The sequence below is a fragment of the Rhipicephalus microplus genome, chromosome 6, assembly GCF_043290135.1.
Source record: "Rhipicephalus microplus isolate Deutch F79 chromosome 6, USDA_Rmic, whole genome shotgun sequence".
Classification (NCBI taxonomy): Eukaryota; Metazoa; Arthropoda; class Arachnida; order Ixodida; family Ixodidae; genus Rhipicephalus; species Rhipicephalus microplus.
Window position 1 is genome coordinate 180455780 of NC_134705.1, and position 17321 is coordinate 180473100.

The 17321-nt window shown below is 48.1% G+C and overlaps 1 protein-coding gene across 1 annotated transcript in view; it reads left to right on the forward strand.

Annotated features, from left to right (window-relative positions):
- Nucleotides 1-436: 436 nt before the first annotated feature.
- Nucleotides 437-17321, forward strand: part of LOC119168269 (kelch-like protein 10) — a 56960-nt gene continuing 40075 nt past the window's right edge. Inside the window, exons 1-6 of the mRNA XM_075867200.1 lie at nucleotides 437-771; nucleotides 2574-2790; nucleotides 4677-4826; nucleotides 6790-6992; nucleotides 8095-8173; nucleotides 9396-9595. Of these exons, the coding sequence (XP_075723315.1) occupies nucleotides 512-771; nucleotides 2574-2790; nucleotides 4677-4826; nucleotides 6790-6992; nucleotides 8095-8173; nucleotides 9396-9595 (1109 nt within the window). The 5' untranslated portion in view covers nucleotides 437-511. The remainder of the gene's footprint in view (nucleotides 772-2573; nucleotides 2791-4676; nucleotides 4827-6789; nucleotides 6993-8094; nucleotides 8174-9395; nucleotides 9596-17321) is intronic.

Below are 17321 nucleotides of genomic sequence, written 5' to 3' on the forward strand. Positions count from 1 at the left end.
TAATCATCAACAACAACAACGGCAGCAGCAGCAGCAGTAGCAGCAGCAGCAGCAGCAGCAACAACAACAACAACAACAACAACAACAACAACAACAACAACAACAACAACAACAACAACAACAACAACAACAACAACTTTCAACAGCAACAGCAGCAACAACAACAACAACAACAACAACAACAACAACAACAACAACAACAACAACTGATAGCGCACCTTGTAGTGCGCGCGAAAATCTGTCAAAAGCGCAGCGCGGGCCACACGAACCAGCAAGTCACGGTTCGCGGCCGATCTCGCGCGGTGAGATGTGGCATTCATCATCCATAGCCTCCTCTATAACTTCATCACATTCCGGGAATCATCATCGGCGTGGTCACAGCTCTCGGTCGGACCTGCGTGTGGTTGTCTCTTGGTGCGCCGGTGCATGCGTCAGCGCAGACCGGACGACGCCTGCCCGTGACCCCGCCTGGCTCCGCCTGCTGACGGTCACCTCGTGGACACACGTCGAGATGACTGCTGTCGTCGAAGCAGCGGCGAAGGATCGCACGGGTCCCACGGGCAATGTGGAGGACGACATGCTCACCACGTGGTTCGAAGCGGCGCAGCTCTTCAACGACGAAAGTCGGTTGCGGGAGTTTGCGCCGAGCGCAATGGCCAGGGCCATGCCGGGATTGCGGGAACAGAGGAAAGCGCTCCTGGACTGCGACGTCGTGTTCAGTGGCATCGACGGCGATGAGGTCTGGGCGCATCGATTTGTGATGTGTTACAAGTAAGTCCCGTTCGTTACAACACTTATCTCTCCTGTGTACGCTTGTCTATAGTCAGCACTCAGTATAGGTCGGACATTTGCGTCTCGGAATGGCCATTTGATGGTTGGCACTCTGGTGCGTGAACTAGTTGGCTTCGTTGGCGCTTCCGACCCCCGCCTTGGTACTCCCAACGAATCATCTGTAGGTGACTCCGGACGAGAACTCTTTCCACCCCTCGATTGCTATCTCACTTCACACCCCATTTCTCCCCAGTGTGCTCTCCGTATAGCGTTGCCCGCCACCTTTGACCACATTCTGTTTGGCTGCTCTGCCGATCCTTCCTGCTTGCCCCGCCGCGGTGGTCTAGTGGCTAAGGTACTCGGCTGCTGACCCGCTGGTCGCGGGTTCAAATCCCGGCTGCGGCGGCAGCATTTCCGATGGAGGCGGAAATGTTGTAGGCCCGTGTGCTCAGATTTGGGTGCACGTTAAAGAACCCCAGGTGGTCGAAATTTCCGGAGCCCTCCATTACGGCGTCTCTCATAATCATATAGTGGTTTTGGGACGTTAAACCCCATATATCAATCAATCAATCCTTCCTGCAGTGGCAACCCGCTATCAAAACACGGGAGGAATGGGAGGCCCTCCTTTCGTTGAAGGATCCGGACGCACAGCTCCGCTGTGTGGACCAGTGAGGGGGGGGGGTGGCAGTAGTGCCCTGGCCCTGCACGGTCTGGACACACACACGCAATGTGATGGCCATGCACGTGGTCCAGATTTCGTGAAAGGCCCTAACTCGCTCACCCAATACAGTTCTTCCTTCCTATCTTGCTTGACGTCCCTGCGCGTTCTCACGAAACGTTTCTCGAGCTATACTGAAGCAACGAGTGTTATCGTGCCAGTTGGTATTCCGTACCTAAAACTGCTCCACGTGAATGTTGACAGAAAAGCGAGGACAAGTGCAGTGGGGGTCATTCTGTGTTGTTGCGCCTACTTTTGCGCTGAGAAAAGGGTCTAGACTAGAGGCTAATAGCCTGCGGCCCATGAGGCAGTATTTTTGTGCTCACCGGTACGATCACTGGCATGAGCAGGGTTACCCTTCAGGGGGCCCGGGTGGGGGGTGATGGCTCACCACAGCGCCCCCCCCCCCCTACCTATTAGAAGAATGTTTAATTTCCAATGAAATTATTCACTAGACATTTTCTGCGAAAACATCTGGATCCGTAGCTTATATGGTTAGTTAAGGATCTGTTACAGAGAAGGCATGTTGCGGTTCAATTAGGGAGTACAAAATTTACAGAGAGAATTCCATCAAAAACCACACAATCAAATACGGTCATCTAGAAAATAAAAACAGAAATAATGTGACGTGTACATACATTTCAACGACATTAGTTCGTAAACCGGTAAGTCCCCGATAGAAAAAGTTTCCCGAGTGACCGCATCATGATGCGCATGATATGATGCCCAAGTCACGATGCCCAAATTTGATGCGCATCATGGTGCCCAAATATGATGCGCGCATAAGCGCAGGAATCCTTGCCGCCGTGGCTGCCGAATCCGGCGCAACAAAGCGCCACTACCGGCAGCGTCTATCCCAGTGACGGATAGCTCGGCCGCGCAAGCGTCGCGCTCAAACATTAGCTTGGGTTCCCGATGCGAGCTACATATGACTGCTAGCCGATGTGGATTCTGTGTGGCGACGATTATAAATCGCACGTGCAAACATCGGTCGCCGTTTCGGTATACCTAGTTGCAAACGGTCGCATTGTGAATTGCGCATTAGTCGCAAGTGTGAATGAGCCTCCTCTCCTTCTGCCCGCAGATTTTCCGGCTGCTACAAGCTCTTCGACGTTGCCAGGGAAACCATGACTGCCGAGCAGAAGCGGGGCGTCTGGACCCGGCCAGTACAAGCGGTGATCAGAGACCTTGAGGGTGACATGATCGAGCTGCTGGTCGACTTCGCCTACCAGATACCGCTGTGCGAGTGCGTCGGCACGCACAACGTCGCCAAAGTGCTCGAACTCGCCGTGAAGCTCAAGGTCGGTCGAATGCTGCTCAGATTGGATTCGTTCGTTTACAACACTCTCAATGCTGAAGGGTTTTTCGGAGAGAAGTGGTTAATGCATACTGTTACGTCATGAACTATTCATTGTCTAAAGGAACCCCTGTAGCCAACGAGGAATGTTTCCATCCAGTTCTCCGCCGCCGAGCGTTCTCAGGAAATGCATCCCGATTCCTGACAATATAGTTTAGACAGTCTTTTGCAGGGTAGCTTGAAACGATGAATGATCTGGTTTGTGGACGATGGAGGCGAAGAGGGGGGGGGGTTCATACGGACGCTGTCTTTGGCAGGAATGAATCAAATATTGGGTTCGTCTGGCAACTTATACTTCCACCTTGAAGTTGGGTCTGCTAGTTGGTAAAGTGACATATTGAAGCTGGTAAGCACATTGAAAATTGGTGCAGATCCTCGTAGTGAATGATGATGATGAAGCGAGGCTCCATTGACGAAATTATAAACGATAAGCGTGCAGATAAGGATCAATGACATATTTGTTGCCCTTGAAGCGAAGCTCCTCAGGCCTTCACGATGACAGACCGTGGTCGTTCGTCCCTGTAGTCGAAGCGAACGCGTGCGAAACATCTGGGAGCAATACCGTCAATGGAGTGTATACGTAGCGCATATAGCGCGTATAGTACACGTAGCATACGTGTACGCTCTGGTCACGGTATTACCGCCAGATGTTTCGCACGCATACGCTTCAACTACAGGGACGACGTCGAGCCTGAACGACCATGGTCCGACATCGGGAGGGCCTGAGGAGCTTCACTTTTAATACAAGGGTAACAAAAGCGAACACGCAAAGAGATATGTGCCTTCGTCTTTGTGCGGTTACCAGCTTTATATAAGGGCATTAAGTTCTAGTCGATTCGCGTTGAAGCGCAAGTGAGTGGTGCAAGATGAACCCTTCAATACCAGGTTGACATATTTTATTTTACGAAACAGTGACTAGCGGGTGAATTTGATGATGAGGCCAGACAAGGTTACTTTTGAGTTTTTAGTTTCTTGTCTCAATTGAATCTTCTTTCAAGTCGGAAACGTGGCGTGCCGAACGGGGAGTTGCCGTTAACAAGCGCCAACGCTATCTTATGCACGAATTATTGGTCAGACATAATATGAGTTCGCTGATGTGTGCCGGTAACGCACGGCTGCTACAACTCCTCCTACAATAGTTCCATCGAACACAGTTTCTTCGTCTCGGCATATCATTCACCTGTCTTTGCTTCTCGCAACCGTCTGTCTGGCCTGCATCACCCTGACATGGTGGCGCCATCTGTCCGGACGTCATGAGAAGCTCCCTGTCAGGGCCACACTTGCGCCGCCTTCGCGGTGTTTTCGCAGCTTTCGGTTGACGCAGTGTTACAGTTTTTACATACCGAGGAGACAAAGAACCCTTTTCTTGATCTTACGAACTTCCCTATTTACGGAAACAATTTCTGCGTCTTTAAGACTTGTATACAGTTTGAACTGTTGTGTCGTCCGCCTTGGTGGAACAGTAGTTATGGTGCTCAGCTGCGAAGCCGAAGGTTGCGAGTCGGGTAGCGGCCGCGACGGTGGCGTTTCGACTGAGGCGGAATGGTAGAGTCGCGTGCATACAGTGTGCGATGTTGTTGCACATTCAATGACACCGGATGGTCGAAATTTCCGCAACCTTCTACCCCGGCGTCTCTCATAACGGTATCGTGGTTTCAGAACATAATGTCTCAGATATGGTTATTACAGCTGTATTGCGTGAGATTAGGTCATTTTTTTTCTTTTTGCGCGAGATTTTGCGACTTCGCGGTGTTTCGCGGTTTTAATAAGAACAGAAAATCAAAGTGTTCGCATGTCGTCTTCTTTTTCATTTCTGTTTTCGCTACGCAGATATTACCGATTCGAGATCACTGCCTGAGGACCCTGAAGCAGAACCTCGAACCTGAGAGCTGCATAGACACCTACCGCATGGCCGTCACCCACGGATACGACAGCCTAGCCAGCGAAGCGCTTCGGTACCTGCTTCGCAACTTCGATCAGGTACAGGAACTTGGCGGTAGTCTACGAGAACTCATAAAATGAAGGCATGTGCTCCTACGAAGACTGTCCGTAAAACTTGGGAGCTCAAACAAAAGCTTTGATAATGAAGCAGGACTGATAGTTGGGCTAGTTGGTGATACGTTATGGGCAGTACCAGCGCACAAACTCACGGCACGAAAAAAAGACACACATCACAGCGTTTGTTTGTGTCTCTTTTCTTCGTGCCGTGAGTTTGTGCGCTGGTATTGCCTATAACTTTGACAATGGTCAAGACAAGGATGACAATAGTTCATTCAGTGCCCTTATTCGCACAATAATCGCATCATCTCAAGCCTAAGGCAGCTTGTTCTGCAGAAAAAAAAAAAGGTTTGCTCTCCTGTAACCGAGAGTAGATGTGAGCGTGAAACGGCTGCCAGCAAAACAGATTGGTTGGAAGTGATACCGAAACAACCCTACATCCGCCCTTCACACACACCACATTATGCTGAGGCGCTATTCTTGACGTTGTCACATTGCACCAGAGTTACGTTTTCCTAATGAGGAGATTTCAGGACCACCAGAGAAGCCTCAGCAGCCGTCTGGACCAATCAGAGCTGGTCGTATACTGGCGGACTTTGACATTGTCCAGAATACTATCCCTACTTCATACGGCCGCAATTCTTTGCTGTCATTGTGTTGCATAAATCTTGGGCTTCTACTTGTTTGCTTTTGTAGGCCTGAAGGAAAACAAACTTCGCTAGGCATGCAGGAATGAAAATCGCTTATCACAACAGCTGTAACCTCGTGTTCCCGGCGTTCCGCGGGTTAACGAGGGAAGTAAATAGCTCTTAGAACATCAGCGGCCTTCGGCCGCCATTATCGTAAAAAAATCTATGAACCCTGCTCTTTAATCAGTGGCGGTACCAGTCTGACTGAATAAAGGTGTGAGGCAAGCTTATAACAGCCCACCTACCTCCTCCCCCCTCTCCTGATCTTCCTTCTCTGCACAGGCCTATGAGTGGGGCGAAGAGGCAGTCTTGTGGTGCCTCCGTTTCTTAAAACACTGAACAGCAAAGCGATTTTTCGCGTATTGGTGAAACAATTTCACAAACCCGAAAATACCACATTTATGACGATAGTATACGCTTGATAAGCGGGAAAACGCGCGAACAAATATGCAGGTGGAGACGCCTTGAGATTGCCCCACTGAACGCTGCAATGACACGAATTTTGAAGCTCTCTACTGGGTACTAAGTAGCTTGTAATCGATAAAGAATGAATGAAAATGCCATCTTTGGGTGCCATAGACATAGCGTATGATGTTCCAGAAAATTTCATTTCATCTAGCTTATGTCGCGAAAATTCGAAAAAAATTGCAGCATATCCACGGAGGTGATGATGAGTGGGGCGAAGCGTCCGTCCGTGTGCCTGTGCGTTCCTACGTGCACCCGTCCGTCCGTCCGTGCGTCCGTTCATGTGTTTGACTGTTCGTATGTCCGTTCGTCTGTCTGTCTGTCTGTCTGTCTGTCTGTCTGTCTGTCTGTCTGTCTGTCTGTCTGTCTGTCTGTCTGTCTGTCTGTCTGTCTGTCTGTCCATCTCTTCGTCCGTCTGTTCGTCCGTCCGTTCATCCATCTAGTGAACACTCCATGTACCGCTATCTCGCCTCTTTTCATCATATCTTCATCATATATACAAGTACCGCCATCCAGCGGACATTACAAGAACTAAACTATAGGTGGCTACTACTAGAAACACGGGACGTACGACCCATGGCGTAAGGAGCTTCGCCCCTACATACACAGTTAGTGCGAAACTTGAAAATGGAAATTCAGCATTGAATTTCTCCGCTAACATCGAACTTATGATAGTGAAACATAAGGCATTAAGTTTCTCGCACAGCAGTTTGTCAATCGAAACGAAGTGATTGTTCAGCGTCCCTTTAACAGTGAGCATAATGAGTCACGGGAATGCGTACGCGACGCAGGTGTGGAAGAATAGTCCGAAGTTCGAGGCTCTGACTCCGGAAGAGATGCGAGCGTTACTCGAGGACAGCCGGCTGCATGCACCTAGCGAGGTAGAGGACACCTTCAGGGCCATCCTGAAGTGGATCTCCGCTGACGTCGGGGCGAGGAAGATGTATCTCGCCCAGTTTCTGCCCCTCGTTCGCTTCGTACGGTTCACTGTCGTGTGAGTGACAAAGCCCCCGCGTCTCCAGAGCATAGCACTTCAAGGGGGCCCTGCAACACTTATAATAATAATAATAATAATAATAATAATAATAATAATAATAATAATAATAATAATAATAATAATAATAGTAATCCAGTGGCCTCGTTACAGGACTTTATTGCCTCAATGGACCGGTGCAGAGTACTCATAGAATACGTCAAGCACGAGTGGAACATGATAAAGAATCATGCCTACCTGTCATGGATTTGCCTATAGTACAGACATTTGTCACGTGCTTCTAGCACTTATTACTCTCTTCTTTAGCGCAGAGTTTCCTATAAATACACCAGAGGGAACTCTGGCGCTGGTGTTTATGGCAGCTGCAACGCGCGGCTCTTCAGCCAGCGTGGAAATCATGGGTAGTACATTGATTTGTCTAATCTTCGTTCTTTCGACTTCGTTTGGCTGCGTGCGGCATGTATCCGCTTTGCCGCAAGACGATGTTCAGCAGAGGTTCTGCAATTATGCTTCACCATCTTGATGTTTTTATAGACTCGTCGATTAAAATCGGCATCCTAAGATCACGGTGGTACGTTCTTTTATTCGAAACAAAACGAAAACACGTCAATAAACAAAGCCGAAAGTGCGCTTGAAGCCCGCAAACGTGAGGAAGGCAAATTCGCGTACTACCATTCCCATGGTCACTGAATGATCGCTGCACCAGTGTTCCCTGTAGGTAATTTTTAGGAAACTCTATGATGGAGGTACTCTAAAACACCATGAGGAGCTTTCGATGCCTCCGATCTCGAAGGCAATGTCAAACGACATTGGGCGCTGAAAGATTTGGGGCATGACGGTCAATACAATCGACTAATAAGGCTGTCACCTTCAAGCCGTTTGAGCGAGTGCGTAAGGGACCACGCGACTTTTCTTAGCCATGGTTGCCGCAATCTTGGGCGCTCGGGGAAACGTTTTCGTAGCCTTTAAGTGTCGTGACGTCAAGCTAGCAATACAATTAAATAGTGTCGCGCACTGTGCGCATTGAACGCTGTAGCTTCGCTTCTGTTTAAGCCTCTACAATTCGCACGACTGATGGAACTTCGCACACGCGCTCCTGCAGAGACTTCGAGAAGGTTATCATCAGCCCAGAAGTACAGTGCGACGGAGACAGCCTGAAAGTTCTCAACGTTATCCATAAGGTCAGTCAACTTTGCGTGTGCTCGTCAAGTGTGTGCGTTGTTACTGATCGACGCATTTTCTTTGGACAAGCGGGAGGGATGTTGGATCATTGATTGCGATGTAACGAGTAAACTGATCGAGAAGCACAAATTAAAGAGGGAATGATGGTATGGCGAATGAGAAAGTTAGTGTAGGACATGTTGAAACCAACAAGCGTTTGCACATGTTTAATATGTCTCTGTACCAACTAGCTTGGGTTGAGCTTCTAACTCAGTACTTTTCCATCAAATCGAGTTTTGTTCCCTGCTTTTGTGCTGCTCGATTCCTGGTGAGGCTTTTAGTTGTCCTTGTCTTAGTTGTCTTAGTCCACTTACCGTATGATGCTTATCGTATGTCGTATGATGCCCGTCGTCTGCCGTATGACGCTTATCGCACGATGCTTAACGTATGTTCCTATACCGGGAAGACATGCTCGAGGGTGTGGGTTCGATTCCCGACTGTTGCTGTCACACCAGACGGCGTGCATAGAATGCCCCTGCGCTTAGATTTATATTAGCTGACAGTGTAAGGAAAATATGTCAGCGCCGCCCACATCCATCACCGTTCCTCCCAAAGAGAGTTTGCATAAGTGATATCGTAGTGGTAAAAGACCAAGGCAATAACTGGGGAAACCGTCTCTTAGTGCGAAGCGCGAGCTGTGGACGCCGAGACTGTTCGACTGTTTCTGGCTGTACCGGCAGCCTCCCTGTAACCAGGCGTCGTTAATAACCATGCGTTCACGTACAATAGCTCTTACTAATTTTCGTGGCGAGAAGCATTCACACGGCGTTCCATATATTTGACTTTCCCGCACAGAAACATGTTTATTTTTATGCATTACAATGGAAATTAAAATGTGGAAAGACGTGCGTGCCAAAATACCCCTGTGTTGCCTAGCCGGTTACCCACGATGCCTTGGGGACGCCCAAGCTAGTTTTCGGAAGAGTTACTGTATATGTTGCTTATATAGTAACTCCTGCAGTTTTTGGTTATTCGGTCTTCGGCAAGCGTGAACGCAAGAACTCAAGTGTATAGCTTGGGTTCTGGGCATGCACACTGGCGACTCGCAAACTTATTGGGTCTCTAAAACGCTCTAATTCTCGTGTTTACTCCCTTCCATGCGGATGAAACATGTGATTCAAGATATCTACTCTACATAGCCCTTTCTGCAGTAACTGCACAGTGCGAACTTTTTTCACACAGACGTTGACCCGGCCTTCGATGGCGGTGGGCGAAGTAGCCGGCATCGACCTGTCCCCCAAGCTGTGGCTCATGCCTCGCCTGCCCAAGGACATCCTGTTCCTGTTCGGTGGCTGGACGTCCGGTGCCAGCAACCACATGCAAACTTATGACTGCCGCGCCGAAAAGTGGCGCTTCTTGGGCTGCCAGTGCACCCCACCCAGGTAAGTGCTGCACTCTTTCGCTTGAGGGCGGGGGGGGGGGGGGAGAGTGGAGACGGGGTAGTCACGGTAATAATACCGTGACTACCCCGTCAACCACGGCAACCCGGACTGTGGCAATTGCCACAGTCCGGGTGGCCGTTGGTGGCTACTTTGCGCCAAATTGGATACTTTTCGACCCGTTTGGTGACGAAAACTTCCAGTTGGTACCATGTCTATTTTTGGCTACTTTAAACTTCTGGATTTGCTTATTCAAAATGATTTTATTTAGTCACCAATAGTAAATACTATGTTCATAATTTCATTTATCTTCTATTTGACTGCACACTTGGTCATAGCAATAAATGACATGGCTACTTTGGTTACATTTGGCATGAGCTCTAGTGCCATTTCGATTTTGCCCAAAGGCAGTCCTGCATGGCCCCAGTCGGCGCTACAGCCTGGCGGATTTTGGCCGCCAATAGAGCCTTTTTTTTATAATGTGCACACACGCTTCCCCGTGGAAACGAGATCCTAGTAGTGTGTTCTGGGGCGTGTGTATTATGCGTGTTTAATTGAGAGAACCGAGTCTACATTTTCCGCGTAATTGCACGAGAAAAATGCGCGGGAACACGCTGTCTGCGGTAAGCCACTAGCCGACATTCGTTGGCCAAAACGAATTGAAGGAAAGCTACAGCTTTACACATTATGAAAGGGGTCTATTGTTACATCTCAGCAACTGTTTTCATGCTGTATATCTCACCGTGTGTCACATTGACCAACGTCTCACGGTAACGGTAAAAGAAAATCAGCCACTTTCAAGAATCATTCACGCACCTGCCGGAAGCACAACTTCTTCGCGGTATTTGTGGGGAAAACCTCCTTTCTTCGTATTTTGACGTGGTCGTGACAACGGAGAGGACTCCAGCAGAACTCGAAAATACATAAATTGTACCCGGAATATGTAAAGCGAAAGTATACTTGAAGCAATAGAAGCTGTACACTTCAGGAAGAACAATTTAAAATTCGAAGTTTACTACACTCGCGAAAAAGATATTGGCAATTTAGGCTACCAGTGTGAGCAGCAAACAGAGGTTCATTTGGGCGGGGTATGTGACGCAAGAGCACTGTATACTTAACTGAAGCCCCAATCATTGGACAGCTGATTTTTACACGACAATGTGTAATCGTTACAAGTATATAGTCAATGCTATGTGTCGTTTGTTCATGTTACACTTCGATCCGTCAAAAAAAAAAACAAAAAAAACACATTATCAGTAAACTACATCTTGTCTCCCCAGCGAACCGAAATAATGTTCCCCCAAAGTGGGCAGGGCACGGGCTTCTGTTTTTCGTACATCGGACCGGGCCGGGCGGGCTCACAGCTCTCTGATGTCGTGCTCGGGCGGGTCGACGAAGTCGGCAAGCCCGGGCCGGGCTCAGAAATTTGGCCCCGTGCACAGCATACGCCCTTCCTCTGTTTCCACAGCAGTGTAGCTGCATGTGGCGCGGCATTCAGCGCTACAGTAAATGTTACACAAGGGCGGCATTTTCACGAACGCGCCGCCGTAGTCGGCGAAAGTCTTCCACCGGCGTTGACCTTGGCTGAAGTTACACCTCTAACTCGTGCGCAAAAGTGTTTTCTGATTTAGTACCGGGAGTATATAGAACTATTGCTCTCGTAACCGATATGCCACGTGTATTTATGTGCGTGTTGAGCTGACCACGTTCAGTGAATCGCCACGAAATATATCCTTCATGAAAATATACTATATATACGGATAAATATCCGTGACTACATGTCCATATAAGTTCGACGTGAGAAGTCGACAAGCTCGCCGCCAACATCCGCAGGGCGTACCACGGCGCAGCGGTGGTCAACTCGTGCATTTACGTCTTGGGCGGTTTCAACGGCCGCGAGTGCTACCACTCCGTGGTGTGCTTCGACGTGTCCCTGAACAGATGGATCGACAAGCCTAACATGGCGTACGCGCGCTGCTACGTCAGCGTGGCCGTTCTGCAGGCAAGTGATGAGTCGCGTCACCGCGGCTGCTAAAGGCTAACCGGAGACATTTTGTAGTTCGAGGAATGTGCAGGCGAATCTTACCGGTATACTTACTGACGGAGCAGAAGCACGGAGGCTTGCAAATTCAGCTTAAGTTCAACATGATGCCGTGAATAATTGCAAGGAGAGTGATAGATGTGACCTAGCTAAAGAGACAAGAAGAGAGTACAGCGGGTCAGAGAACAACTGACACAAATTTTTTGGGGTGAGATAGCATGTGATATCGATTCCCGTCAACAAGCGTATATGATCTGCAAAATAACAGCGAATGGAAGGTATTTTAAAGGAGCGCTGCAACTTCTTACGTAGCCATAGAATGGATTCCCTAAAGGAGCTTCTTGCCTCGCGAATTCACCGCTGCAACGTCGAAGAACCCCAGGTGGTCGAAATTTCCGGAGCCCTCCACTACGGGGTCTCTCATTATCATATGGTGGTTTTGGGACGTTAAACCCTACATATCAATCAATCAATCAATCAATCAATCAATCAATCAATCAATCAATCAATCAATCAATCAATCAATCAATCAATCAATCAATCAATCAATCAGTCAGTCAATCAATTCACTGGTGCAAACTTTTCAGAATCCGTCCAGTTAAAGCGGAATCACACGCTGCAGTTGCATTCTCTCTTCTTTCGTCCCGAATAAACCGCCGGAAGTTAAGCAGGGAGAGATGGCACGGGCAAAAAATGGGTCAGGCGTGCTTCGTGACCTTGTGCACTTATGTGCGATTGCGCACTCACGCCTGGACAAGTAGCGGTCAGCCGCCGCGTCCTCAGTAACGGCCAAGCACGCCTTGCGCAAATCAGCCAATAGCTGATGCAATGGCAGTGACAAGTGATTTTTGAGCTTGTGGCGTCATTTGTCGAGAAAAGAAAAAAAAGCAAGTTTTAGCCGAGTTTGAGAATTTATTGTGAATTCCAGGCTGCGTGCGGTGCTAAAAAATTCAGTAGCCTCTACTACTGATGGGCAACTCGATGGCCAAGGTTTTCTATCCATGCTGAAAAAGTGCCACAGGGCACTATAAGTCAGTATATAATTGTAAACGCCTGACGGCGTGACATTATATTTTAAACTAGGAATACGCTTTAATGAAACGTGTACTGCTTACGTGATGTATGAGAAAATACACAAAAAATTTTGGGATGTAAGACTTTCAGTATGGCCGTCGCCCTTTCGACTTGCCTTGGGGCAGTATGGTTTAATGCAAGTCGCCCTTGGGACAATATGGCGTCGCTCTGCAGGCTTTACTCCTTCATTTAATATTGGAAGGCCCCAATGACGTTCGCAGAAGTCCCTGCAGGGTGTACGCATTCACATAGATAAGAAAAAAAGGGGGGGGGGGGGCATCCGGTGTATACGGGCAGCCTTCCTCTCACTGGCGTTAGATATGCCCGGCCATGATTAGTCAATTGTGAACAATGTGAAAACTTGGCTGGTTATTCCGAGGGCAGTTGTGCGAATCAAGCTTTGTAGCCGATAACTACTGGGCAGAGAAATATTTGAAATTTCAGTGGGGCGTTCTTAAACACCTCCTCCCTCCCTCACTACTGACATTCCAGGTGGGCTTATGGCGTTTCTCATTGGTCTACCCGGAGCAGGACTTATGGCTGCGTGGCGGCGAATGCGCGTTTCACTGGTAGACATTCCCCCGTATTCACAAACGCTCATCGACTCGACTTTCACCCTTCACTTGAAAGAGCTGCGCACTGCGCCGCTGCTCGGAGAAAAATAACGCTGCGCTACTCAAGAATAGCAGCAAATTATACTGATATGCAGTGACTTTTTTTGCCTAAAGATGACGCTTTCATTGGCTTTCTCAAGTGAAGGTGGAGCGTTGAGTGAAGGGACGTTCTAGAATACGGGCCTTAGAGCTGCTTCGCGCGCTCCACTGGTGGCTTTAGAGCAGCTTGCTCCACGCCGCGTTGCTATCACTAGCGCCGCCGATAAGTCGCGGATTCGAGCGGAAATACTATAGAGACACGGGCAGCGTACGCCACTTCGTCGGTCTGTGAGCAACCTTGGTTGCGCTTTTAACCGACGGCCGAGGTTCCCGTCGAAATGCACAAAACGGACGCAGCAATAGTTTCTCGAACCGGCTTGTACATTAAGAACTTACGGTGTCATCACACGCGGAGCATTCCCGTCTAACGCCAGCAAATCTCCCCGTGGAAGGTGCCATTATATAGGCAAATGCGTCAGAAGCTCTTGCGATTTTTCGTGTGTACAGTTTTAGCGAAAAAAAATCGCCAGAGGTGTTAGCCTTGTCTTGTGTGATGGATTCGTTTGGCGATTCATTCGCAGGGCTACATCTATGCCATGGGCGGCTTCACCGGGGAAACGCGCACCATCACGGCCGAACGGTATGACGTAAAGAACAACCGCTGGTCCATGATTGCGAACATGATCCAAGCGCGCAGCGACGCCAGCGCCGGAGCAGCTTGTGGCCGCATCTACATGTAAGGTCGTTTCCGGATTTCAAACTGCTTTGCGGCTTCCACCGCAGCGCATGGTGGTTTCGGTGCTGGACGTTAATCTGAAGGTCGCAGGTTCGATTCCGGGCGCGGCGGTCGCGTAATAATGCAGACGAAATGCTGGATAGCCAGACAGCGCAGATTGAGGTGCACGTTGAAGAACCGCACGGGGTCGTTCTTCCCCGGACCTTCCACCGTACGTGTTGCATAATCATACAGTGGCTCTATAGCGTAAAACTACAACAATTATAATTAAACTGATCTGTGGAGTCTGAAGTGGCAAGGATTAATCACACCAATGACTGGCACCGGTTGGGCGACCATTTGGAATATGCGAACGACAAGCGACACGAAGCGACTGACATATAAAGGGTATGATGTATAGGTTACTTAAACGGGTGTAGGTGAATGTAGACGAAAAAAAAAAAAGACGCCGCGTTGAGTATTTGACAAGCAATAACATGTAACATTGTTTGCCTACTCAAAAGTGAACATGATGTACTACAGTACTGATGGATATGAAACAGGACAATTTAGCGCCAGGTAACGCAAACACTTACGTTCGCACCATCGATTCATATTGGCCGTAATTTCGATTCGAACGCGGAGGTCAGAGCCAACATCAACTTTGGAGATGAGATTCATCACGACATGAGGTGGCTATCTCGAGCCAAAAAAAAAAAAAAAACTGTGTCGTGTTATGATACGCGAGTACGTACAAGTGCGAAAAAATGAAGCAAAGCTAACTGACTATTCGGTTGACATGAAAGTATACGCCATCGACCCGCACACCTTACAATGTGTTGCCACTAATCTGCCAAAATATTTCGTGTCACTGATACGGTGCTGTCTGGATAGATCATGGTGGCTATCCCGTTACTTGTGTCTAGTTTGTATATGTTTAGTTTTCATCGTCCTCTAATTAGCGCTGTATAGGCTGCCCAAGATGTTTTTTGTTACGAGTAGCGGTAATTGTGCTGAAGGGACACTAAAGTGAAACAATAAATTATTGCGGACCGACCAGTTTCAATGTAGGAATTCTAGAACGCTCAATTTCACCACCACAACTTTATTGATACATTAAAAGATCAATGTCATATGTTTCATCTTTCAGTTTGCTTCCAGTATCTCCCATAGCGACGCCACGCATTTCAACGTATTTTAGTATTTTACTCACGTTGTCTCGACGAAGTATTTCGGATGATCCGTTCAGCTCGGTTTTTATTTTCAACGTCATGTTACTGAGCACAATGATGTGGGCAGTCAACAAAAAAATCTGCGAGATTGGCTTTTAAATCCGAAGCATTTCTTAGCAAACTTCGGCGACTTTGAGCGTATCTATCTATCTATCTATCTATCTATCTATCTATCTATCTATCTATCTATCTATCTATCTATCTATCTATCTATCTATCTATCTATCTATCTATCTATCTATCTATCTATCTATCTATCTATCTATCTATCTATCTATCTATCTATCTATCTATCTATCTATCTATCTATCTATCTATCTATCTATCTATCTATCTATCTATCTATCTATCTATCTATCTATCTATCTATCTATCTATCTATCTATCTATCTGCTTTTTGTCTGTCTGTCTGTCTGTCTGTCTGTCTGTCTGTCTATCTATCTATCTATCTATCTAACTATCTATCTGTCTGTCTGTCTGTCTGTCTGTCTGTCTGTCTGTCTGTCTGTCTGTCTGTCTGTCTGTCTGTCTGTCTGTCTGTCTGTCTGTCCGTCCGTCCGTCCGTCCGTCCGTCCATCCATCCATCCATCCATCCATCCATCCATCCATCCATCCATCCATCCATCCATCCATCCATCAATTCGTCCGTCCATCCATCCGCCTACGACATTTATCTCTCCCGGCTGTTTCGATAATGGTATCGATGCTAAACTATATGGCATAACATAACTGTATGAAGGCCATATTTGGCTAATCATAACATGACAACCATGACATGCATGTCGTGAATGTCATGATTTACATTTCATGGTCCTGCAGTTCTTGCTGTGGTTTCCTTCAGAGGGCATGTTGCAAAACTGGTATGGTATTACATGATTGCATGGCGAAAACAAGCAACAGACCCTTACATGAAAATCAGGACGTGTATCGCGAATTACGTTACCAACATTGACATAGCCTAACAAAAGAAAAAAACTAATTTCGTGGGGTACTCGCTCAAATGCTTTTTCTAAATCTATCTGGATAATCGCGACGTGATCGCTTGTTGTATCACAGCACTCCAATACACTTCGTGCCTTGTGAATGTGACTATAGTGCGCCCTTTAATTCCACATGTCTGGTGGTCACCTAAAATGTTATTATAACTGTGTGCAGTCTCCTTGCTAACACATTCATCAAAATCTTGTAGTCGTTTTTGATAAACTGATTGGCCTGTACGTCTTCACTTCACATAATTTAATTGCGTCTTCAGTTTTTGGAATTATGGTATATGAGATAGCAGAAGAGAAGACGGCAGAACCTTTATGTCTAAAGCTTCGTTAAAAACCGCTTTTAGGATTGGTGCTAGTTCGTGTTTTAATTTCTTATAAAATGGGGGGGGGGGGCGCACCCCCCCCCCCCCCCCCGTGGCTCTGTCCGAGAAGGAACTCAGGTTCCTCGAAGGTTTCGGTGCGCGCAAGTAGTTATATTTACTTTTAGACGCGGAGCATCTAATACTCGAGACTTGTAGTGCGGCGCTGTCCGCAAGCTTCCTCCTCCTTCTTCCGGCATCTGTGCATCCCTTCCTCCTCTACACACCGCGCGCGCTTCACTCCTCCACCATCTGTGCACCCTTCCTCCTCTACACACCGCGTGCGCTTCTCCTCTTCACGAACATTCGCTAGCTGTATAATGTAGCGCGCATGCGCCGTCACGCTTCGAGAACATCGGCAGCTGACGCGCGCGCATGCGCCGTCGCGCTTCGAGAACATCGGCAGCTGACGCGCGCGCATGCGCCGTTGCGCTTCTCCCCCTTCTCGAACATTCGACAGCTGACAGTGCATGCGCCGTCGCGCTGTATATATACTCAAGGTCGGCGCTCGCTCGCTCAGTTGCCGCTCGTCGGTTGGTTTGTACGGCGCGTCGACGTCCAAGGTCGCGGTGAAATGAATTCCAACGAATCCACAAACACAATGATCGACGTCCCTTCGACCAGCGCCGCCCTTTTGCATACGTGTGTACGTATTCACTCATT